Source organism: Tamandua tetradactyla, chromosome 8, assembly GCF_023851605.1.
Source record: "Tamandua tetradactyla isolate mTamTet1 chromosome 8, mTamTet1.pri, whole genome shotgun sequence".
NCBI classification, from domain to species: Eukaryota; Metazoa; Chordata; class Mammalia; order Pilosa; family Myrmecophagidae; genus Tamandua; species Tamandua tetradactyla.
In genome coordinates, this window is record NC_135334.1 from 100,780,952 (window position 1) to 100,805,824 (window position 24,873).

General features: G+C 36.0%; 1 protein-coding gene across 1 annotated transcript in view; it reads left to right on the forward strand.

The window, feature by feature from the left end:
- The window catches only part of LUZP2 (leucine zipper protein 2), a 569,898-nt gene that overhangs the window by 452,315 nt on the left and 92,710 nt on the right, over nucleotides 1-24,873 (forward strand). The window contains exon 8 of the mRNA XM_077114242.1: nucleotides 17,925-17,999. Within this exon, the coding sequence (XP_076970357.1) occupies nucleotides 17,925-17,999 (75 nt within the window). The remainder of the gene's footprint in view (nucleotides 1-17,924; nucleotides 18,000-24,873) is intronic.

The window sequence follows — 24,873 nt, forward strand, 5'->3', positions numbered from 1 at the left end:
TCAGCAGGCAAAGTTCATGCTGGAGACCTGGGTTCATTTCCTGATGCCTGCTCATGAAAAAAAAAAAAAAAAGGACTCAAAGAAAAATTATACTTTTGGGGTGATGGAAATTTGACAAGCTGTTAAGTAGGTGTTTCAATACCTGCTGATTTTTAACAACAGACTTCTACAACCAAGTGTTAGAAGCAAGTTTGGAATGGATATTTAGGATAAACATCTAGTGCAGCTGGCATACTTTGGCAGTGAAAAAAAAAATTGAACAATTGACTCCATTCAGCCTTCAAATGGCTGAAGGACTTGCACAAATAGAGGGGACCAGGACATTCAGTCAGACTCATATAGGAAAATAAAAGTACCTATAGGAAATATTTATCACTGACTGAATAATCCTGACATGTACTAAACTTTTTGCTGAGTTTTAGCCAATGTCCCTTCTGCATTCCTGATACTGATGTTAATAAACCATCAGTTTCTGTGCCTGTTAGATGGAAGTTCAGCCCTATTTGTCATATCAACTACCTGAGAGAACAAAGAGACTTACATGATAGAATAAAAGCTCCTCAAGGAGAATTCTTGGGTCTATAAAAATGAAAACTCAGTCTTTAAAGTGTTCAAATATTCAGAATTCTTGTAAAGACTATGGCACTTCAGACACAAATCTAGAAATAAAAATTGCAAGTAATCTGGAGGAAGATAATAAAACTGTTTTCTTACTGCAGAATGTGATGTCAGTATGAAATTTATTCACTTGCTCATTTATCACCCAACATTTATTAAGCATCCAGCATGTACCAGTCACTGTCCTCACTGTACTGAAAATTATGGATTCAATGGTTAACACAATAGAAGCAATCCCTATTGTGACTGAGCCTATTGTTCAATGAGGGAATCAAACATAATAAAACACAATAGATAAAGAAATTGAAGGCGATTATGATAATAAGGATGGAAATATGTACTGTGCACTAGTACAATCTGAAAGTTGTACAAATATTAAAACATTTCTGTATCAGTTGGAAAATAGCCATTTTCTTGGTCACTGTGTCTTATCTCTTGGAACCTTTCATCTGCCTCTGTGCCCCTAAACCCTAGGTCCAGGTCAGTAATAAGTGGTTAACACCTGTTTTAGCAACAGTGGTTCTCCATAACCCTGAGAACCTTGCATTTCTCCACAGAGGTATACAAGGGCAAGGCTGAACTATAGTTTGCCCAAGTCTAGGTGGATGTCTCATGATCCTCCATAGAGCTAGCAGATTAGGTAGTCTTATTAAGATCTGTGGCAAAGCTGTTTCTCGTCAAACTCCTTATCTTGCAGCAGGTCTCTATCTTGAATGAGGCAGCAATGAATTAGTCTCTCATCGGCCTCCTTGTGCAGGTTACACAGGGACTTTCCTTATTGCCCTCACTTTGGGTAGAGATAGATATTATGAAACTCATTGGCTGTAGTTTAAAGTTGGCTCCTCAAGGGTAGAAGCCTGTCACTTCTGTTACCTGTCATCTGGCACCCCTAGTCTGATGTCACACAGTGGAACAAGGAACATGGGTTGCTAAAGCTGTACTGATTTTTCTTATGCTTTCTGTGTGAATAATAAACTTTTAAAATTAATTTGGGTTCATTGTCTTCTTACTGACTGAATCTATGGAAGTACAGCAAGACAGTCTAGCAGCTGCCATCAAGCTATTGCTTAGTACTGCTGTCTAGCAGGGGATTTCCATACAGCTGCAGCATTCAGGGCAGACTCTTATTTTATTGGTTGTTTCCATACTACAAGTTGGTATATATTTTGAATACCACAATTTATGAAATTATTAGAAAGAGAAATATGGCATGCCACAGGATAATGTAACAAGCATGATAAATTATATGTGGGGTTCAGAAATGTATCTCCAAGAGAATCAACATTTCAGCTGTGATCTACTCCAGAATAACCTAATTTTATTTTATGTAATTCTATTTTTAATGACCATGTCTGCAAATGAGGTCATATTTTGAGGAACTGGCTTTAGGACTTCAACACATCTTTTGGGAGGACACAATTCAATGCACAACACAAGAAAATTTTTATTGGTCTTCTATATTAAGTCTCATGAACTCCATCTTTACTGACAGAATTAGAAGTGATTTTGCCAGGCTGTCAGAAGAGATAGTTTGACCCAACTCTAATATATATAGTGTCTCATTGGTCCTTTTTATAGTTCGTAGATTAGGCTTGCTCTTACATAGGATGAGTAAGATTTGATCAGGAGGAATGGAGTAGCAGGAAAATGTCCAAGATTCTAGGCATAAAAAACAGCTAGTTACAAGTGAGGACCCTGAGGTATGTAAGAGCAAGCCTAATCTACGAACTATAAAAAAGACCAATGAGACACTATATATATTAGAGTTGGGTCAAACTATCTCTTCTGACAGCCTGGCAAAATCACTTCTAATTCTGTCAGTAAAGATGGAGTTCATGAGACTTAATATAGAAGACCAATAAAAATTTTCTTGTGTTGTGCATTGAATTGTGTCCTCCCAAAAGATGTGTTGAAGTCCTAAAGCCAGTTCCTCAAAATATGACCTCATTTGCAGACATGGTCATTAAAAATAGAATTACATAAAATAAAATTAGGTTATTCTGGAGTAGATTAGGCCCTTAATCTAATGTGATTGCTGTGTCCTTATAAGATGAGGAAATTTGGACACAGGCAGAGAGGGGCGCACCATGCAATGACTAAGCCAAAGATTGCCATAGATTCCCAGAGAGCCACTAGGATCCAGAGGAGAGGCATGGGACATATTCTTCCCTACAGACTTCAGAGGAGACAAGACCATGCTGACGCCTTATTTTGAACATCGTGCCTCTAGCACTGTGAGACAATAAATTCTTATGGCAGTCCTAGGACATAGGTTTGGCAGTCCTAGAACATTTGTTATGGCAGTCCTGCTATGAGAAAGACATCTATGATTTTAGTGATGGATGCAGAAATGTTTGAGAAGCCCTATGGAGTGAGAGCTTAGAATTTAGGAATCCATCTTATTTTGCTTTTTATTTGCAACTCATCTCATAATAAGGTAGTTGAAAAATAATCTCTGGTGAATGTAGATGTGAGAAAAGGAAGAGTGAAAGGAAAGGAGGAAGGAAGGCAGGTCCTCTATTTTAGAGGGGTATACAATTTATTGAATGTCTGAGGCTTATTAGGCCCTCAGTATATAGCTGTTTTAAGGTTGGATGAGAAAAGAGAAGATGCAATGAAGAAATTGCATATAATGAAGAAACTACATATAATGAAACATATAAATAAGACATGAAGTGAAGAAATCATAATTTGAAAAAATTAACCTGGCAGGATATAAATTTCACTACTGATTAAACTTCATACAGGTCTGCCTGAAGAACCCAATATTTGTTAGCCTGTTCAGGAAAATTAAATGAAGAAAGTGGATGCCTGCTGGACTAATCATGTGACCAGAGGTATTGGGCAATACATAAGCAGTAGCCTCTGAAATATTGTAGGGGTAAACCATAAAATATCTCAAAGTAAATGTGAAGGAGTTTACATTTTATTGTAAAAGCAATAAGTAATCATTAAGAGTTTTTCATGAAGGGGGAATAGGTTGAAAGAAAGGTTCTTGGAAACTAAGCACGATGGTGTATGCAGGACAACGTCACGGAGGAGGCAGAGGTGACAGGTAGAGATTAAAGGCAGACACCATGATGAGACAAGAGTGGAAATCAGGACTAACTGTACCGAGAGAACATAAACAAATCAAAATTACAATTAAATGGACAGAGTAGGGTAGTTCTCTTAGTTTGCTAGGATTTTACCAATAAAGTACCACAAACTGGGGCATCCAAAGCAAGTTAAATTTATTGTCTAAGAGATCTGGAGACTAGAAACTGAAAATCAGGTGTCAACTGGGATCATGCTCCCTGTGAAGTTGTAGGGAAGAATCTCTTCTTGCTTTTGGTATCGGCTTACAATTTCTGGTGTTCCTTATCTTGTAGGTGCATCTCCCTCCATCTTCACATGACCTTTTCCTGGTCTCTCTGTCTTCTCTTCCCTTCTTATAAGGAAACCATTTATCTTGGTTTCCCCTATATAAGAAGGGAGGAGAAGATAGAGAGTCCTAATCCAGTTTGCTCTCATTTTAATTAATCACATTTTCAAAACCCTATTTCTAGTTAAGGCAACATTCATAGACTGGGGGTTAGGACCTGAACGTATATTGTTGGGTGACATTTGGTATTGGTAGTGTTTTGAACTTTGGCCATTCTAATATGTGTGCAAGGGTGTCCCATTGTTTTGATTTGCACTTCCCAGATTGCATATGACTTTGAGCATCTTCTCATATGCTTATTTACCACCTGAATATATCCTTTGACAGAATGTATGTTCTGACCTTCTGCCCACTTTTTAAGCTGGTTGTTGGCTTGCTTATTGAATTTTAAATATTCTTTGCATATCTTCAGTACAAATCATTTATCAGGTAGCTTTCAAATATTTTCTGTCTGTGGCTTGACTTTCCACTTTCTTAAGGGTGATTTTCACAGAGCAGAACTTTTAGATTTTAATGAAATCCAACTTATCAACTTTTCTTTCATAGATCATGCTTTACTTATTAGCTGGCTAGAGGTTTATTATTTTTATTTATCATCTCAAAAAACTGAACCAGCTTTGTTTCTGTTGATTTTTTCTCTTGTTTTTCTGTTTTCAATTTTACTGATTTCAGCTCTAATTTTGGTTATTTATTTTCTTCTACTTATTTTGAAATTAACTTGCTCTACTTTTTCTGCTTTCCTGTGGTAGACACTTAGAATACTGTTTTTAAGTCTTTCTTCTTTTCTAATATATGCACTCAACACTAAATTTCCCTGTAAGCACTGCCTTTGCAGCATCGCACAATATTTGATGTTTGTATTTTCATTTTCATTTGTCCCAAAATAATTTGAAATTTCTCTGGAGACTTCTTTGACCCATGTGATATTTAGAAATGTGTAGTTTGATTTTAAATATTTTAAAACTTTCCACCTGTATTTCTGTTGTTGATTCCTAATTCCACTGTGGTGTGAAAGTACGAATTGAATTATTTCTATACTATTAGATTTTTAAGGTATATCTTGAATTATTTCTAGGCTATTAGATTTTTATAGCCCACGATATGGTCTATCTTTGTGAATGTTTCATGTAAGTTGAAAAGTATTCTGTTGTTGTTGGTTGGAGTTGTATATAAATGTCAATATGACTCAGTTAATTAATAGTGTTGTTCAGTTCAGCTATATCCTTACTGATTTTCTGCCTGCTGGATTGATTACTTATAGAATTGTATTGAAGTCTGTAATTATAATAGTGAATTTGTCTGTTTCCCCTTGCACTCTATCCATTTTTGTTTCATGTATTTCGATGTTCTGTTGTTGGCACATGTGCATTAAGGATTGTTATGGTCTCTAGAACAATTGACCCCTTTGTCATTATGTAATATCCTTGTTTATCTCTGTTAATTTTCTTTGTTCAGAAATACGCTTTGCCTGAGTTAACATAGCTACTCCAGTTAACAGGGTATATCTTTTACCATTCTTTTACTTTTAATCTGTGCCTTTATATTTAAATTGTCTTTTTTTATAGACTACATAATGTATGGTCTTGTTTATTTTTTTCTATGATAGTTTCTGTCTTTTAGTTGATTCATTTAGCCCATTCACATTAAAATGTTTATTGATATGGTTGAATTAATATTTACCATATTCATAACTTTTTCTTCTATTTATTGCCGTCGTTCTTTGTGTCTTTTTTTTCTTTTTGTCTTCCATCCTTTATACGTCTCCTCTGGTTTCGACTGGATGTTTTAGATTATTCCATTTTCTCTTCTCTCAGCATAATAATTGTACTTCCGTAATTATTTTTTTTAATGCACACTTTTTTTTTATTATATTAAAATCAGGCAATGGTCTGACAGTAAAAAGGCTTCTTATGGAATACTGTTAAACTTTTCTTACAGGATATTAAATCCTCATAACTAAGGTTTTCCCCAGAAAAAGATTAATGGAAACATCAGTTATTTTTCAGACTTGATATCTGGTGTTCTGAAAGGTGGTTTTACACAAATACTAAATTTAAAAAAAAAAACAAAAACTTTAGGACACAATGAATTTGCTTTTATTTCGGTACGCATCCACATTTTAGCATATAGTGGTCCTGAACAGACAAGTGGGAGAATACAGCAATTTGTCAGAAAGTCAAGCCCGCCAATTTCAGGGGTCTGCTGTGCACACCCAGTCCTTCCCGAATCCCTGCTGAGGGTCGTGAGGCAGCAGCACCAAAACCAAAGTACGCACCGAATTCAAGGCTCTTTTTGTTCCGGTTGTCAGATTCCAAACTAGACTCAAATGGATTACAAGGAAAACCAAATGAGATCCCTGTTTAAAACTTCTTCAATTTTTAAAAGCAAAAGCAATTACAAGGAAAGAACACAATTCATTCCGAGGGTTTGTGTGTGCTTACGGGAGTCTTCGTGTGGCCTTTCTCTGAGGCTACCCACCAAGGACTCTGAGAGCTGGCAGGTCTGAATAACCCTGGAGCCTGGTGACAGCTCTTTTCACCATATCAAAACCTGAGCTAAAAAAATGCATCAGCTGATGATGACAGCAGAGGGCGGCAGGACTGAGGACCCAATTTTCATTTTCCAGGCTGGTGGAGAGTAAAGAATTGTGGTTCCAAAACTAAATGAGGGAAGTCAGAGGCTTTCCAACCTTACCTAATGGCTTCTGGCCAAAGCAAGGAAGTGTCATGGAAAGCAGTGGATGAAGGAAGGGACGTCAGGAGGAGGAAGGAAAAAGCAGCACCCCTTGATTAAGGGGGGGGGGGGAGGAATGGATATGGGGAAAGCCCTGAAAGAATTCCTCACCAAAGGCCAATTTCAGAGGGGAGCAGGGTTGGGGGTAGGGGGATTATGTGAAGAGACACATCACGCAATCACCTTGCTGCTGATTCCATGGCCTGGGGTCTCTGCCTTCTCCCCCTCCAACAGCGCTCCAGATTGGGATGGCTTATGAGACTAGATGTGAGGGTTTCAGGTTGCAGCCTGTGGGACTACTGCTGGGTGTTTGTGGGTGCTTCATCTGCACCCCCTTCCCTCCCCCCTCCCGGTTTCTTTTCTAAGTCTTAAATGACTACCCTATTCCAAGCCATCACCCTTTCCTCACTCTCACTACCACCCTTGGCCAAAGAATAAATCGTAATTATCTTAATGGTTGCAACTAATCTATGTCACTTTCAAATAATACTGTATGGCTTTCCAGGTAGTGCAGGTACATTTTGACAATGCCTCCTTCCCTTCCCCCATAACATTGCTCTCATGCATTTCATTTGTCCATAAACTATAATAACTCAATATATTGCTACTATTAATTTGAACAAAAAGCTATTTTTTCAGTTGAAAATAAGAAAAATGCAATTTTATTTTACCTCCATTCTTCCGTTCTTTATGTAGATCTGAGTTCAGGATCTATGTCATTTTCCTTCTCTCTGAAAAAGTTATTTTAACATTTCTTATAAGGCAGGTAAGTCTCCTAGTGACAAAGTCCCTCAATTTTTATGTGTATGAGAAAATCTTTGTTTCTCCTTCACTATTGAATTATAAGAATTCCACTGTTTCAAGATTTTCTCTGTCTTTGATTTTCTGCAGTGTAATAATGGTATGCCTAAATAAGTGTGGGTCTTTTAGTATGTATCCTGGCTGGTCTTCTCTGAGATTCTAAGATCTGTGGTTTTGTGCCTGTCAAATATTTTGGAAAATTTTCAGCCATTTTTGCTTCAAATGTTTATTCTATTCTTTTCTTTGTTTTTCTTCAAGTATTTCCATTGCATACATGATAAGTCATATGTAATTGTCTCGTAGTTCTTGCATATTCTGTTTCATCTTTTCCATTATTATTTTTCTCCTTTGCATTTCGTGGAGCAAGTTATTACAATGGTACAAGGTTCAGGGCTCAACAGAAAATGTCACCAAATGACTTCGCTATTACTTCCACAGCATAAAGAATCCAGAGGACAAATAATGTCTTTGTTCTTATATAGTGCAAAGAGCCCAAAAGAGCAGAGGAAGAACTTCTATCATGGCCAACCTTCCAAGGTGGCCAAAAAAATGCTCTGGGTCAAGGTTGATGGATGACAGCTCTGTATATTCCATTTTGTGCTGGAAAAGAGAGACAAAGCTATCTCTTTATTATTTGTACAGAATAAAAAGTCTAGAAGAGCAAATGACCTCTTTGTTACCTACACAGTGCAGAAAAACCAGATGAGCATGGGAAGAAATTCTATCATGGACACTTTTCCAGGGTGGCTAAAACGGCTCAGTATATAGCAGCTCTGCATGCCTCACTTCACTTCAGAGAAGAAAGACAAATGCAGACTGTTCAAATATGTTTTTTCTTCAACTCATGGGCAGGGGACCCAGCTACTGAGAATTCCTAGCTTAATTAACATATGGGCTGCTTGTTCCAAGTTTCCAGATGTATGGGCTGACCAGGCTTTTCTTTTAGACTTAACATTTCCCCAGTTGTGGAATAGCACACAATAGTAAAGGTGGAAGGCTGGAGGATGGCTGCTCAGTGACTTAGTCTGTGTCTGTGACTATCCCAGGGAAGGAAGTGGGGATAGATGAGGTCTGGGTGAGAGTTGCTTCAAAGATATCTGTGACTCACCTAACCCCTTTCAGTTCTAAAAGTTTTTATTGACTTATCTTCATGCTCACTTATTTTTTCCTTAGGTATGCCCAGTCTACAGATGAACCCAACAAATCCATTTTTCATTTCTGTTACAGTATTTTTTATTTTTTATTCTTAATAATTTTCATCTGTCTGCTTATATTACCCTTGTGTTCTTGCATGTTGTCCATTTTTTTCCCATTAGAATCTTTAGCATATTTATAGTTATTTTAAATTCCAGTTCTGATAATTCTAATATCTCTGCCATATCTGAGTTTAGCTCTGATGCTTGCTTGGACTTGATGTACTAGGTAAAAAGGAACAGAGGTGAAAGGCTATTAGTAGGAAGATTTGTAGTTTTCTAACTGGCAGTTAGGTTGTGTTTACTGTTTGTTTTACCTATAGGTGTCAGAAGCTAAAATTCCTTTGATGTCCGTTTGTATTCTTTGTGTTTGTCTGGAGACTTCGTAACTGAAGTTTTTGCCTTGATATTCTTGCTGTCTGTTATTATACAGTCACCCTATTGGTCTGGTGAGGACTGAGGTGAAGCTGTCTATAATACTTAACTTGGTCAGTTTTTTAGTGTGTAGCCCTTTCATTGTGACTGTCACAATGGATTCCCATCTTTTTTTTCCTCATTTAAGTGAGACAAAATGGCCAGAAGGAACTAGATTTGGGGATTACCCTTCCCTCATGTTGGTTAGATTTTGGTAAAACCTAAGTCAATTAGGCTGTGGTGAAGTGATATCTATTGAGGGCAATCCTATGGTAAAGAGAACAGAATACTTTGGGCATATTTTGAAATGGTAACTTTTCCCTTGCCCCTGCTGAAAGTTTGAGGTGAGTTTTTACCTGTCTTCATTGTGAGAACCTGGCAGGGATCCTGAATGTAAAATTCAGGAAAGCTTGGGCAGCTTCCTGAGACTAGATCCCTGGAGATTCCAGGTCTCCAACCTGTCCAATCTGAGCCTCTAGTAATTTGTCGATTATGGTATAATTATTGCTGGCTTCTGCTGAAAGGTTTTTATTCCTAGGCTTCTTTTCCAGGTAGGCTGTGATTTTCTGTATCTCTTCTTTCTCCAGATTCCGGGGCAGAGGTTTTCCGTATGATTCCAATTCTCTGGTCGATCTAATAAGAGTTTTTATTTTTCAGTTTTTCTGATTTACTATTATTAGGGTGAGATTGAGGACTTCCAAACCCATTGCATGCCAGATAAGAAACCAAAGTTCCTCCTTTACATATCCAAGAGTAAATTTGATTTTTAACCTCATCTTTCAGGGGTACCAATGAAAAAATGTTAGTGACTTGAATTGTCTTAAAAATCTCAGAGGCCCTCTTCATATTCTTGGTACATTTTTGTTCTTGCTGCTCTTTAGAGTGGATAATTTCTCTTAATCTTACTTCACATTAGTTGACCCTTTATCCTGCCATCTTCATTTTGTTGTTTATCAAATAATGAATTTTTCCTTTCTAAAATTTTATTTTTTGTCATAATATCAATATTTTTTAGGTGATTAGCTGTCTCTTTAATCACCAATGACACATTACCTTTGAGTTTTCAATATTTCTATAGCCATCTTAAAGTCTTTTTCTGCTAAATTCAATATACGGGTCATATAGAGATTGATTTACATTGTGCACACTGTTTAATTATAGGTCATATATATTTCTTTTTAAAAATATCTAGTATGTTTTATTTTGTATTAGACATTGTCGTTAATTCACTGTAGAGACTAGATTTTGTTATCATCTTCTGAATATTGTTGATTTTTGTTACACTACACAGCAAAATACTGGCTAAACATCTTTATGTTGTTTAGGGCTTGCTTAATATCTTGTGAGGACAGATACATGAAAAATCTAAGACTACTTCAAAGTTCCTCTAACTTGACTAAACTAAACCCCTCAGAACCCACCCCCCTTCCCAGAACCTTGTTAGGTTTGGATTTAAAGTTTCTTAAGGCAGGACTAAGGTAGGGCATATTGTAGAACAGGGATCCAGCAAATGTTTTCTGTGAATGAGAAGACAGTAAATATTTCAGAATTTGTAGGCCATATGGTCATTGTCACAACTACTCAATTCTACTATTGTAATATGAACGCAACTAGGAAATACTTAAATAAATGAAAGTGGGCATGTTCAATAAAATGTTATTTATTAAAACAGGCAGTGGATCATATTTGGTCTGTGGCCTGTAGTTTAACAACCGCTGTTCTAGTATGTGGCAATTAATACCGATGCTGTTCTTTTGTTGTTAGTGGTATAAATGAGTTTTATAGATGTCTCTGAATCTCTAATATTCTTCTGTAGTGCTCATCTTTTAGTGTTCTCTTCTGATCTCAGCTGCTTTGTGATTACCCATGAATAATATTATATAACAATATTGTATGTTTGTGACCCAACTTTCTGCCAAGCATTTCTAGGGACTCTACATACTGCCCCTGCCCCCTCCCCACATACAGGCCTTTGGGAACCCCATCCTTACACACGTCTCTGTACTCTGAATGTATATATCTGTGTGTATGTGTGTGTGTGTGTGTATGTGTGTATGTATATATACTTTCTGTTCACTTGGATGGAAAAGATAGACAGCTTTTGTTCCAGAAGCCATCACTAATACAGATGCCTAAACCCAGCCAGAATGATTGTCTCTACAGAGTTGACATAGGCTGATTGCTTTAAGAAATTATAGCCCCATCCTTGGAATTAGAGTTGAATTAATGAAACCCAAAATATAGAGTTAATAAAGGGGATGAGGTAAATTCACCCAAGGTCCTGGTGTTCTTGAAGGAAGAAAAGAAATCAATAACAGATGCATAATACAATTATGTATTATAATAGAGTTTCCTTAAATGGTCATTAATGCCACATGCATTTGTATGTACATATGATGCAAATAAAAAGAATTATATATGCCTGTTTTTATTTCTCAAAGAAAGGCTTATTTACTTTATATCTTTGATTTATTAAAATTCATTTTTAATAGTGCTTATAACCAGATGTATGCTAAAATATTCCTGGGCAATTTGGGATCTAAATTTGGCTCTTGTAACATATTTTAGTAATTCAAGGTCAAGTCTTTCTGTATTATTCATAGGTTATTAAAGTTGAAATGAACAGGTGTTACATCAAAGAATCTGATGACCAATATTATCTTGATTTTAGGACCTTGTATTTTTTTGGCGGGGACAGTGTGGGTGGAGAAGCAGGGTGAGATTGTTGGCTTTCTTCTTTGTCCTATGGTAAATTTGATATAGAGATGGTGGCAGTAATGGTGGTGGTAGTGATATTTGTTATATTTCTCAAGTACTATCAACAGCTACTAGGTTAGAATTGCTGTGCTTCTTGTGCTAATTGACAAATTGACTCATGCAAAAAAATTCAATCTTATCATTATCTTTTCACCACCTACCAAGTACACCTAAGTACCTGAGAATATCACTTGTCATGAGAGCATTATTTTCATTAGATGAATAATCTTAAACACATGTTCTTCCAGTCTTCTAAGCATTCTCCAAACAGGCTTTATCAGACACATGATAAATAAATTTTGAACACATTCTATTAAATATGTGTGTTTATTAGTTATAACTTAGATAAGCACATATTTTTAGTGGTTAGGAGGAACAGCTATGGATCCAGACTTCCTGGGCTTGAAGTTCAAATCCAGATCCATTGTTTTCCAGCTGTGTGACCTTGGACGAGATAGCTCCTTAATCTATGTCTCATTTTTCCTCATTTAAAAGAATGAAAATAATGCTGCTTACTAAATACAGTTTTTATAAGGAGTTTTCCGTTTATATCTATAACCTATATTTATCTATCATCTATCTATATGTTAAAATAACAGCACCAAAAGTTTAGTATTTTGTTATTACTGTCATCGTTATTTTACTGCCATGTTTTATACATTGTATACATGAAAAAAACATTAAGACATTAAAAACATGCCTCAATATAAGTTCTAATATTTTGTGCTTTTTATTATAGGATATTTTAGCTTAAGGAATATAGAATGCATAGTATATTGTAATGTGACACATATTAGAATATTAGAATTTAAAATTAGAATGAAGATTTCTTTATGTTTTCTTCCCAAACTCCAATGAAACTTTCATTGTACTCACTGTCCATAGCCCTGTTTAATTTGCTGGAAGATACCTACATGCTGTTCTTCGTTCCAAAATTTCAGCAAGTGACCATATTAATAACAAAGCAGCAATGCGTTTGTTAGGAGACTCTGAAGGGTTTCTGACTTTCTTTCATTGATGCCACCTAAAAACCTATTACAGAGCCTTCCATTTTGTCCAGATTCACCCTCTGTAGCTCTCTAACAAATATGGCCCTCTGATGGCTAACTTCATCCATCGAATAGGCTAGGTTGTGGCGTCCAGTTGTTTGGTTAAGCAAGCATTGGCCTGCTTGTGCTGTGAGAGTATTTTGTAGATGAATTTAAATCATTAGTCAGTCCATTGTATCTATGACTAATTACACCCATAATCACAAAGGAGATTGCCTTCAGCAATGAAACCATCTCTTCATCCAGTTAGTTGGAAGCCTAAAGTAAGAACAGAGGATTTCAGCTGTCAGTGAAAAAGAATTTCTATCTCTACTTTAGCTAGTGTGCTTCTCCTGGGAAATTTAATGTAACCTTCACTGGAATTTGCAACTTACATCTAGCCCTCCAGAATTCAGACTTGCCAATCTCCATAGTTATGTGAGCCAATTGCTATAGTAAATCTCATTTATATATGTGTGTGTGTCTGTTTTATATATATATATATATATATATATATATATATATATAATTTATATTTACATAAGTATGAATATATTTACATAAATACAAATATATATAATTTATATATGTTTACATAAATATATAAATGCAAATCTGTTCTTTAGCTACTTGTTGGAATGTACTTGGAAATTTGTTGCTTTTTTGTATGTATGTTATGTTTCACAATTAAAAAAAACAAAAACAAGATAAAAAGGAAAAATAAAAAAATATATATATATAAATACTATATGTAGTTCAGTTTCTCTCTAGACCCTAGACTGTCCCCAGGTATTGTTAGAGTAGTCTTCTAACTTGGGGGAAATCCTATTCTTGTTTTTTAAAACTCTGCAATGGCAAAAATGCTTTGAGAAGGCTCTGTTCTCTTTCCTATATACAGAGTCTGATGTATATATATATTCCTGATCTGGCCTTACATGAGATGGTTTCCACTTTAATATTCTGAAGCAGGGCACAGTGCTACAGAATAATCTGGCTGAACATATTTATACTGAGACCCTTCTATTGTTTCTTTTGCTATGTTTTATCAAAGGGTAAAAAACTGATATTTGAGGCAGCATTCAAAATCTGTACTCATACTCACATCTTCTCAATTTAGTCCAAAATTGTCAGAGATTTAATTTTTAAACACCATTTATTCATTATATGGAAGGCTCTGCTGACTGTTAAAACTCAAAGATAAAATAACAATTCTGGTTTCTGATATCTTAGTATCTAAGTTGTTTGTCACTCATTCATATTTCAATCTACCTTTTAGAGTAGGTGACAAACAGTTAAATTATAGAGTGTGTCCTAGGAAGCAAATCAAGTTTGTGACTTGTTCTGCTTCATTTCTGTACCTCTGTAGTCAAGAAAACAAAAAAAGAAAACAAAAAAGGAAAAGAAAAGGGGTTTTCTAGCATTCTAGATTTGGTTTGAGATGAACCACAATGAACCATGTATTTTGTCTATATTTTCTTGGCTCCTAGGGAAAAAAAAATTGGTTTCCTTAGTTGAATTGTGAACTTCATTAGAATTTTACTTTGAAGCATATTCCTTGGAAAAGCTTTGTACCTTTTGTGTCTCTGGTATGTTAACTAATCCTTGATACTGAGTATTGTGGAGTGAATAGCATTTATATTTACACCTAGCTTCCAGTTATGTTTACATCTGGCTTCCAGAAGAATTGGGACAAAATTTACAGCTCAGCCAAGGCAAATGGATCTAACCTTATGCCCCCCTACTTATCTGAACTTGATATATTTTATTTGCAGTTAAGATTTTATTTTTAGCAAGAAAATTGTCTCATGTCCTTTTTAGAAGCCCCAATGGACATATTTTATATGCTATAAACTATAGGAAGATCCATCAGAAAACTGAAAAAGAGAGAGATGGATATTCTTACCTAAAGGAAAGGGAGTAGGAAAGGAATTCAAAACAAAATGGTTTCAATTGGTCTTTCAGAAATATTGAAACACAAACCTGATGTATGGCAGATTAATTTGAAACTTACAGACAAAATGTAATTTGAACCTTACCTGAGAAAATTTTGCACAAAGTTTCATTGATATTTCAGATAAAAGGCATCTTGGTCTTTCTTTATATGCCATCACAACCAGCTATACTTTCATGTTTCTTATAAAATAACAGGCAACTTTGTGCCATCATACACAATCTAGGTCAACGTAAGAAGGATTCTTGAGAAAGAGATCATGAAACAGCACCAGGGGCACATGGAGTCAAGTTAGACTCCAGCATTGTATGATCTACGAAAACTTGTATATCTGAATCTCCATAAATTTTCAGTAAAATAAATTAAAATATATGGTATAGAGTCTATGTTCCAAATGAGAAAACGTACATGTGAGAAATTCAAGATTAATAATGATTTGGGGTTATTTTCATGAGGTAGAAGACCTGTTTCTTAACTGAACAACCCCTCCCCTCTTCCCTCATTTGCAGCTTATCCACACATCCAGTTTAGCTGTTAGGATCTCACATTGTGGCTTTAACTTTGTGTGCATGTTTTACCCCTTTTGTACTATAAATACCCTAAAGACAAGGAAAGCATATTTTCTACCTTATGTTCTCAGGCAGTCTCATAGTTTGAGAGATTAAGCACTTCATAAGTGTTTATATAATGATTGAATGTGCAGGAAAGGTATTCTAGAATCATGCTTAGATCCTGTCAAATAATCCTGCATTTCATTTTAAAGGTGTTTGCATCATTTTATCTTTTGAAATAAAGCAATTAAAATTCACTATCAGTCTCCTGCATTTATGGGTTTTCTGATGGTTTAACACCCATAGAAGTGTTCACCTTATATATGAATTTATGGCCACTATATATGAGTTGATCCAGAACCTGATTTTTCGGTACAAGGAACCCAATATGGAACACTAACTGTAATTCCAGTGACTGCGTTCTTTACTCTTTTAGTAATCCCTCTTTCCCAAGATCTCCTGCTTGTTTATACCAGGTTCAGTGAGGTGCTAGAAATATTAAATAATTGAAATCCTGGGAGCTGATGGCTATGTAGCTTTCAAATATATATATATTTATTATTGCTGTCGGAATCCAGTCTTCCTGCCCTGATGCAGGCTTTCTGGATTGTTATACTGGCTCATTTTATGATGTATACATTAAAGACTAAATAAACCATTACAGACTAAATAAACCATATGGGTATTACTTATCAAACATGTATATGCTCACTGGTACTCCCACATGTTTTATCTGTAAATCTATTTAATCTCCTAACAATCCTATGAGGTACTAATAGGTACTGCTATTATCCTCATTTTTACACAAAAGGAAACAAGAATGGAATGGTTAACTATATTTCCCAAGATATTTACAATTAGTAAGGGCTGAGAGCCACTAATCAAATTCTAGTCAGCTAGATCTAAAATGCATCTCCTATCATCTCTGCTCTATTGTCTCTCCGTAGTGGGTAAATGGACTAGCAAAGAGTGATACACAACTTCAGAAATTAATATTTTCTTAGAAATACAGAAAAAAAAGGAGAATTATGCTTAGTCTTTTGTATTCAATGCAGATAATCTTCCACCTGTGAATTGGGAAATATAAGCCTCAAATACAAGTTAGCCAGCTTGAATTTTCCAACTATTTATTCACTTATTTAAAATAATATCCTTACCATGGCAGATAAGGCACTATATATTTTTTTTACCCTTTCTTATCTTCTTTTTCTGCCTCCTGTCCTCCTGCTTAATATTTTCTATAAATATTAGCCTTGTTTTTCCTCAAGAAATGATGTTGGTTTCCATGTCACATTCTTGAAAATTCCCAGATTTTTATATTGTTTATAATAAAACCTGGATCATTCAGGTCCCTGCTTAAATTCAACGGTCAGAACAACTCTCAACAATCTCAATGGCCCAAATCTATATCAATTTGCTTTTGTTATGAAATAAACTGCCCCAAATCTAGAATATTTATTAATATATCACAAACATGTGAGTAGGCTGGAGCCAGTGATCTTGGGCGAGCTCATGCAGGGCTCTGTAGATCCACCACCAGGTTGGCTGGAGCTCTGGTCTAAGATGGACTTAACTGCAGCAGTTGAGCTGGGACAGCTCTATTTCAGCACACTAGCTCAAACACGTCCTCATGGCAATTGCAAACAAACAAAAGAGCAAGCCAAATTTTGCAACAGTGCTTTGCATTCCATTGACCAATGTAAGCTACATAGACACTATCCAAGTAAGAAGAAAGATAAATATTTTACCTCTTGCAAAGCCATGTAGGCCAGGATATAGATACCATGAGAAGGAAGATGGAGAATTTGGGATGCAACTCATTAATATAAACTGATGGGTGATAATAATGGAATGAACAAAAGTGGTAAGAGTTTTATAAGCAGGCTTTATATATTGGAATTTTCAAATCTCCCCACATGAATTTGAGCACTAGTGATATGGTGTAGAGAAATATTGCCATTCCTATGTTAGCAAACTTAAGTATTTTGCCCAAAATTACATAGCTAAGAAGTGGTGGATCATGATTTGAACACACATCTTCCTAATCTGAAGCAATTGCTCCTTTCTTTTTAGAACAGACTTAGGACATTTGCAAAGATGTGGAGTTATGATGGAATAAAGAAATGCACAGGATTAAAATTCAGCATAAAAAAAGAGTGAATACTAGAAAGATAACTGATATATTCAAATCACTAATATTTTCAAAGACTTGAACTCGTCTTAGAAGTAGTCCAGTGAAGAATTTAGTGCATATTCATCTAGTAAACACCATTTTCTGTAGCCTCATCAAATGACCATGCAATATAGTATCTTTAACCTGAATTCCAAATGAATCGCACAAATAAAAAACATTTTTTTTTTAAATTTTTGGGCAATGAATGACAAGCACTTAAAGTTGGAAGGGAAGATTATAGATTTTGCTGAAAGAAGATTTGCATTTCTTTCATTTTACAGGCTCAACAGCTTACAGATCTGGAACAAAAATTGGCTGTAGCCAAAAATGAACTGGAGAAAGCAGCTCTCGACAGGGTAAGTTTACATCCATGAACAATCACAACTTTGGTTTTAGCAAAAGAAGTGAGGATGTGCTCAGTTTTTTCCCCTTGATTTACTAATTCAATTCCAGCTGCTGTGCAAATATGACAGTCATAGAATGTAGGAGTGCTTGATAATCCCTCTGGAATCCAATTCTTTCCTTGCTTTTTTCTACTACAGTAAATTGTCTCAAAGTTCAGGCTGTGGGAGCTCATGGCTTCATTTTTCATTTTCTTGGTGTATTTGTTCTATATTGCCATGAATAAACAGGCTTTAAAGCACCAACTAAGATGCTATGTATTTGAATGAATGAGTTATGAAAGTATTCATTGACATTTTTAATTTGTTGGTTCTAAATTAGAGTACTGATATAAAGGCATAAAAGAAGGATGCTCTCTTAAACAAATCTGTTTACATAATGATAACGCAAGAGCAGGTTACAGTCATTTTTTTTACAACAGTGTCATTGAAATATAATTCATCTTCTATAAAATCTATGCTTTTACATTTTCAGAGAGGTGCACTTATCACCATTTAATTCAGGAAGGTTTTATTCATCTTTGTTTTATTTTTCAGTTTGGTTTTCTTAATCTCTCTTTGTGCTACAACTCTGCATGCTCAGGATAAATCACAACCTCCATCTGATGACTACCTTTACCTTTCAATATTCTTCATCTAAGACATGCATGGAGAAAGTGGGAATTGTTAAATGGAAAAGACTATGTAACATAGAATAAAGAGTTAGTTATATAATACTAATTGCCATTCTGTGCCTACTAGTTGTTATGTTCTGCAAAATTTCTTAGTGCCTCTCTCTCTCAATTTATATATTTTTCACTTTTAACCTAATTTACAAAGTTGTGAGGAATAAATACGCATTTCCTCCTTTAGTTACTGCAGAACAAATAGAGTGATTTTAAAATCATTTGTCTCTTTGTTCACTCAGCACCCATTTATTGAACCTCTAATGTAATACAAAATTACATTTGCTACCTGTACCATACACTATCATGCAAAACTCTGAATTTGAGAAGTGAATCTCCCTAGAATCTTTGTCTTCAGGAGACCTGCATAAATCTCAAACAAAAAACATGGGAGGCTTATATCCAAGAAGCAGAGACAATTTATTGATTGAATAAATAAGTCAATACCTTATCAATGAATAAATGAACAACATGCTAAACCCCACATACATTAGCAACCTAGAGCTGACATACAAAATGTGGAGCGACTTTCCAAGAATCAAAGGACTGATTTCATCACAGAAATAAGTAAGGGCAAAGCCTTTGGATTCATAACTCCTCATGATCTTCCCAAGGCCAGCAGCTGATCTTACAACCAGTTCTTTCTAGGAACTTCATATATTCATGTAAATTAATTAAAATGAATATGAATAATATTTTTGGCAGGGGATGAGAAATTAGGGGCATAGCACAGTTGTCTTTGCAAGGCATGTCTTGTTGTCCCCAAACAAAATGCATTTTTCTGTGAAAGGTATACACAAATACATACATGTAAGCAAAATTACCTTCTAAATCTCATAAATCTTCTGTCATCTTAAGATCACAGTATACAGAACAATTTCTTTTAAGATTTGCATATTATACAGCACAAGGACCAGGGATTTGTTTATTGTCTAAAATAACTTTCTCACACTATCTTATGTGTAGGCTAAGATGAGAAACATTTCATTATTATCTCATGTAACATAGCACCAGCTTATATCCTCTGGAGGGTTTGCTTTATTTACTCATTCAATAAATATTTGCTGAGTTTCTTCTACTTATTGCAAGTGAAAGGTAGCTATATGAATACTTGGAAGAAAGGTTGTGTAGGCAGAGGAATCAGCAAATATAAAGGCTCTAATGTGGTAATGAGCATGGAATATTTCAGGTGTTGTAAATAAAGTACATATGTCAAGCATGATCTTTTAGGATCTTTGTGCTTTTTTTTATTATGTGGCAAAGCAAGTAGGAAAGGTGCTTTGGTGGGTGTGGGCAAGAAGACAAGGTGAAAACAAGCCTGATCTTGGGAGAGAATGTGTTGTAAGATCTAGAGCAAATTATGTTTCATAAGGTTTACAACATCTTCCATTAGGTGACAGCTTGTCTCAGTGATTTTCAAACTGAATAAGCAGCAGTTTCGAAACAGACTATACCTAGCAGTATAAATGAAAATGTAATGATATTGTATTGTAAAATCATTGTTACAATTGTTACAATGGACCCAGCTCATGGGACTGCTTTAAGCCCAACCTGAATAGTGTCAGTAACTAGCTTTGCTCATTTAGGGAACTTGATGGTAGCTAGGTAAAAAGATGACCAGATTAGGGCAGAGTTGGTTCAAAGGAATACCTGGTCTCAGGCAAGAAAAAATCTACCATGTTGTCAAGGAATGAAATCAGAATCTAAGATAAAGAGCCACAGGTTTGTGACTCAAAAGAGAAATGAAGCCAGAATGCAAGAGATGAAGCATAGGCTAGAATATGTAAGAGCAAAGATATCTCACTGCTCTGGCCACGAGAGGTTAGAAGGAGATGGAGATGATATTGACTCTGTGATCTTGGTGGCATCTGCAGGCTTATGAGAGCAGAATATTGCACCAAATTTTGGTTCATTAAAAATCTAATGTCTACACAACTTCCCATGATGTTCCATTGGAAAAATTCCCTTCCTTAAATAGTGTTTACTGAAAATCAGTGTTTGAAACCATTAACATAATGCTGCTCACTAATCCTTCTCAGCTTCTGAGTTCAGTCATTAGGGATTTCTACTGCATAATGATAAGTCTATTATGAAAAAATATAACTTAAGCCTGTAAAAGTTCCAACTTTTTTTATATGTAGTATGGTAAAAAGAGGCAAGTTATGAATAAAGTTAACCGTCCATGCTTCGTCCCTGACCTGGGCATTTAAATTCCACATTTCAAAGTCATACAAGTTTTGGGTCCCAGCCAAGAAGTGCTTGACTCTGTTACATTTACTCTACCCCTACTGTCGCATTATAGTATGCAAATGAGAAAGCATATTTCAATTACTCAGTGCCTCCTGGCTTATTGAACCTCTGACCCAGCATTTAATGCCATGACAAATAGGAAAAAATTGCTTTTTACTTTTTAAAATCATTCAAAAAAACTGTTGAGTCCCTTCTAATGTGTCAGGAGTTATGCTGAATAAAAGATATACAGTCGTGAACAAATAGGCAAATGGCACATGTAGATATATAAATAATTAAAATCAGTGATAAATTATATGATAAAACAATCAAGGTCAATAATAGAAAATAACAGGATTGGGGGGGGGGCAGGAAACCAGGATTCAAGCAAATTCAAAGCAACCACAAGAATAAAAATCTTCAAATCCTAAATGCCTTCATTAGGCTTAACCCCTCCTGCCCACTTTCCAACATCTCTTCTCCCCTATCTTTATCAGGTTCTTATTCTGTCTTAAATAACTAAATTGGACCAGATTAATGGAAAAAGAAACATGCATGTCTGTCCATTTGTCCTATTTCTACATCTGCTACTTCCAGTTGCTTCCCCGTTCTTTATATTACAGCTGCTTTTTTATACTCTTGAAGTGGTCAAAAGAACTGTATTTCTGGAACTGCTATTCTAGCAGCAAGTTATGTCATTTTTTTTAAACTTTAAAATCATTTTTTTAATTAGAGAAATTGTAGGTTTACAGAAAAAAAATATTGTAAAAAAATACAGCATTGCGATATACTCCCCCATTATTAACACTTCGCAAAAATTAATGACTTTTTAAAGGTAAATGCCATCACATACTACATAAGAATAGATAGCACAATGCAGGCAAGTATCAGAAAAGGTCTAAGCCATGGTGCCTGCTCTCAAGAAGCTACCTCTATAAAAGAGCGATTTATAACAGGCAATAGAGGGCATTATCTGAAATGTATTCCAGGCATAGGATGTGAAATGTAGTCGTTTTGTTGGGGTTATAGAAATATACCATAGAAATAACCTGTGAGTTTTCCCAAAATGCCATGTCTCTCTTTACTTTGGCACCTGGAGATCTCTCGTTTTTGCTCATATTTATGTTCATTTCTTGTTATAATCGATCATCATTTAGAAATCATTTTATCAATGGGAGCTGGGAGCTAGCTGGGTCTGAGGGGGATGTCTGCATTAGCTCACTCTCCCTACTGTCTAAAGTAGAAATCACTCAGTCAAAAATGGTCAGCCTTGTTTTCTTCATAGTAAAACAGTAATTATCATAATGTTACTTTTACAGATGTTTAGAAGGATCAATTATTTCTTTAATGCAAAAGTGCAGGCAATATTGTTATATTTTAATCTAATATAAGAAAATGTTAGTATTTCCCCTCAACATCTCATCAGAGCAACTCCTATCATTTAACAAGACCTGGAGGATATCAGTTTTAACAGAGATGCAATTTCTTTTGAGAAATTAAGTGGAAGTAAGTCTAGTCTGAGAAACAGGGAGCTATATTGCTGGAGGAGGTTTCATAATAAAGGAAGCCCATGTTAACAGAAAGATGTCAGGTTTCTAAAAAGGTCATTCTCTACTTTAGAGTGAGCCAGGTAAACTATCAGCTTTGACATCATGACAATTGAAGGGAAAAAAGTAAGAAATATCTCTGAATTCAGGTGTTCAGAATATATAGTGAAATACATACTCCTGAAAACAGACTGAATAGTGGATTGGTTGAATTTATAATTAGATAATTACTTTTATTTTCCAGTTGGATGAATTATGAAATTTATTTATATCCCAGTTTCTAAAGGCCAGAACATAACAAATTTCACTTTCTGGAAAGTCATACTTTTAGAAATATGTGACCTAATACTAGAAAATAAGTCAAGTTCTCTGTTCCACTGTGAGAGATGGGTCTGCTCTAATCAATTTCCTCAAACGAAGGCTTGGTCAAATTTCCCTCTAAACTCCTACAAAGAAAATCTCTACTCAAGGAGCTTTGAGTGAACTTTTGTAGAAATTACAGTGAAGAAGCTGACCTTAGTATTTGGGTCCTCCCAAGCAACAAACATTAGAAAAAAATGATTGCCCCAGAGGGGCCAAGTCTTCACTGGTGACAAGGCATCTGCAGGTATTTCCTCGAGGGCAGGGGGGGCCCGCGGCAGCAGTGCATGGCCCAAATCACTCTGTCCTTTGCAACCTCAGCCACGGATTAGAACATTTTCCATTTTAAACAATCTTGGACATGAATGAAAGGGGCTAATTCTCATATGCCTTCTGGTTTATCAAATATTCTGCTCCTGCAGTTAAGCTGACACATTTTAGCCTTATATTTATTCATATCCGTGCCATACCTTTAACTTCAAGCAGGAGACCACTTTTATTAACAACTGCTCATCAGGAGATGCATTTTACCATTATGAACAGGCTGTCTTATCATATGAGAAAACGGGGCGTGATATCAGCTTTTCCTACAACCTTGCTTCGCTATTAGAAAGCAAGTTTCAACTCATTTACAGGTTGAAATCAGATTCATAAGGAAACCATTCACGACAGAAAAACAATACCCTAAATTTAATCTGGCATCAAATAGAAGATTTCAAAGAACCAGTATCCATTGAAGTCTTCAACTTTCTTCCTCATTCATTTGAGGATTCCTTTTTGTACTTCAAGGACAAGAATGCAAGCAAGCTCCAAATAAAGAAGTATAATGGACACTCAACAGTACCTCATTAGCCTGAACATCAGAAACAAACAGCTACTGCCCTCTCACCGCTTAGCTGAACCTCCTTGCATTTACGGATAAATGAGTTGTTAATCTTCTTAACCTAGAAACGCCTACTGTCACTAAAAATATATGGCTACACCTCAACCTAAAAAACACCATGCAGGCATTTAAGACCAAGCCAGTTAATTTTAAGGATGTACAGGGGTAGTAGGAAAATATCACTCGTCAAAACTGCCAGCATCACACCATGCTAATCCCAGAACATTCACCCCGACAGGACTTCAGAATTGCCCCCTAGGATGGTAGCCCCAGCTGCTGCCAATGACCATCCAACCAGAAGCACCGTGACATACTGGTCCATCACAGATCAGTCCATCACGGATCAGTCCATCACGGATCAATGTGCCACTGCCAGAGATCTCATTTCTCAGGGACTAGGAAAGGAGACCTGTGTCTCATTCCTGCTAGTGTGACCCAGAAAGGATCCTGGCTGTCTTTGGGGACCTGAGAGATGAACACTGGATGAGAGGAAAAAGTGGAAAACAAGGACAGTGGGGAAGCTGGATTCTCTTCCAGAAATACCTCTAGGAAGCAGCTGAGGATCAAAAAACCACTAGGCCATGTGACAAACAAGGTTAACAGTAGGAGAAAACAGCTTTGCAGGAGCCCAAGGGAAAAAAAAAGAGGTCTCTAAGCTGGGAACCCTATCCCCTGTCCTTAATGCCACCACTCAATCCCATGTCTGTTGTACATTTAAAGTGTATGAGTCAAATGTTTCATGTTTAACATGTAATGGGAGCTCTGGAACATGAGACGGACAGCAGAAACTCTGCTCACTGACGGATGATGGAGCCCTGGAACAACTGATTCTTCACCTCCTCTTCATCCATATGTAAGCCAAAAAAAGCATAAAGAAAAAACTGGTATCAGTGCTGCATGTGCTCTATGAAGTTGGCATTGCAGTAACTAGGGTCTCCCAGGGCATTGAGGCATATGTGAGACAAACCTCAGATTTGGTATCTGTGCTATGGGATGATTTTCAGTAATTCCTTCCTGATCAGTAAGGCAAGGGTCAGTAAGGGCAAGGAATGCATAATGATCTGAGACATTTCCTGGCTGAAGTGATACATCCTTCGTGCTGGCCCTCACCTTCCATGATGGAATGCTGATATTTGGAACAGGTA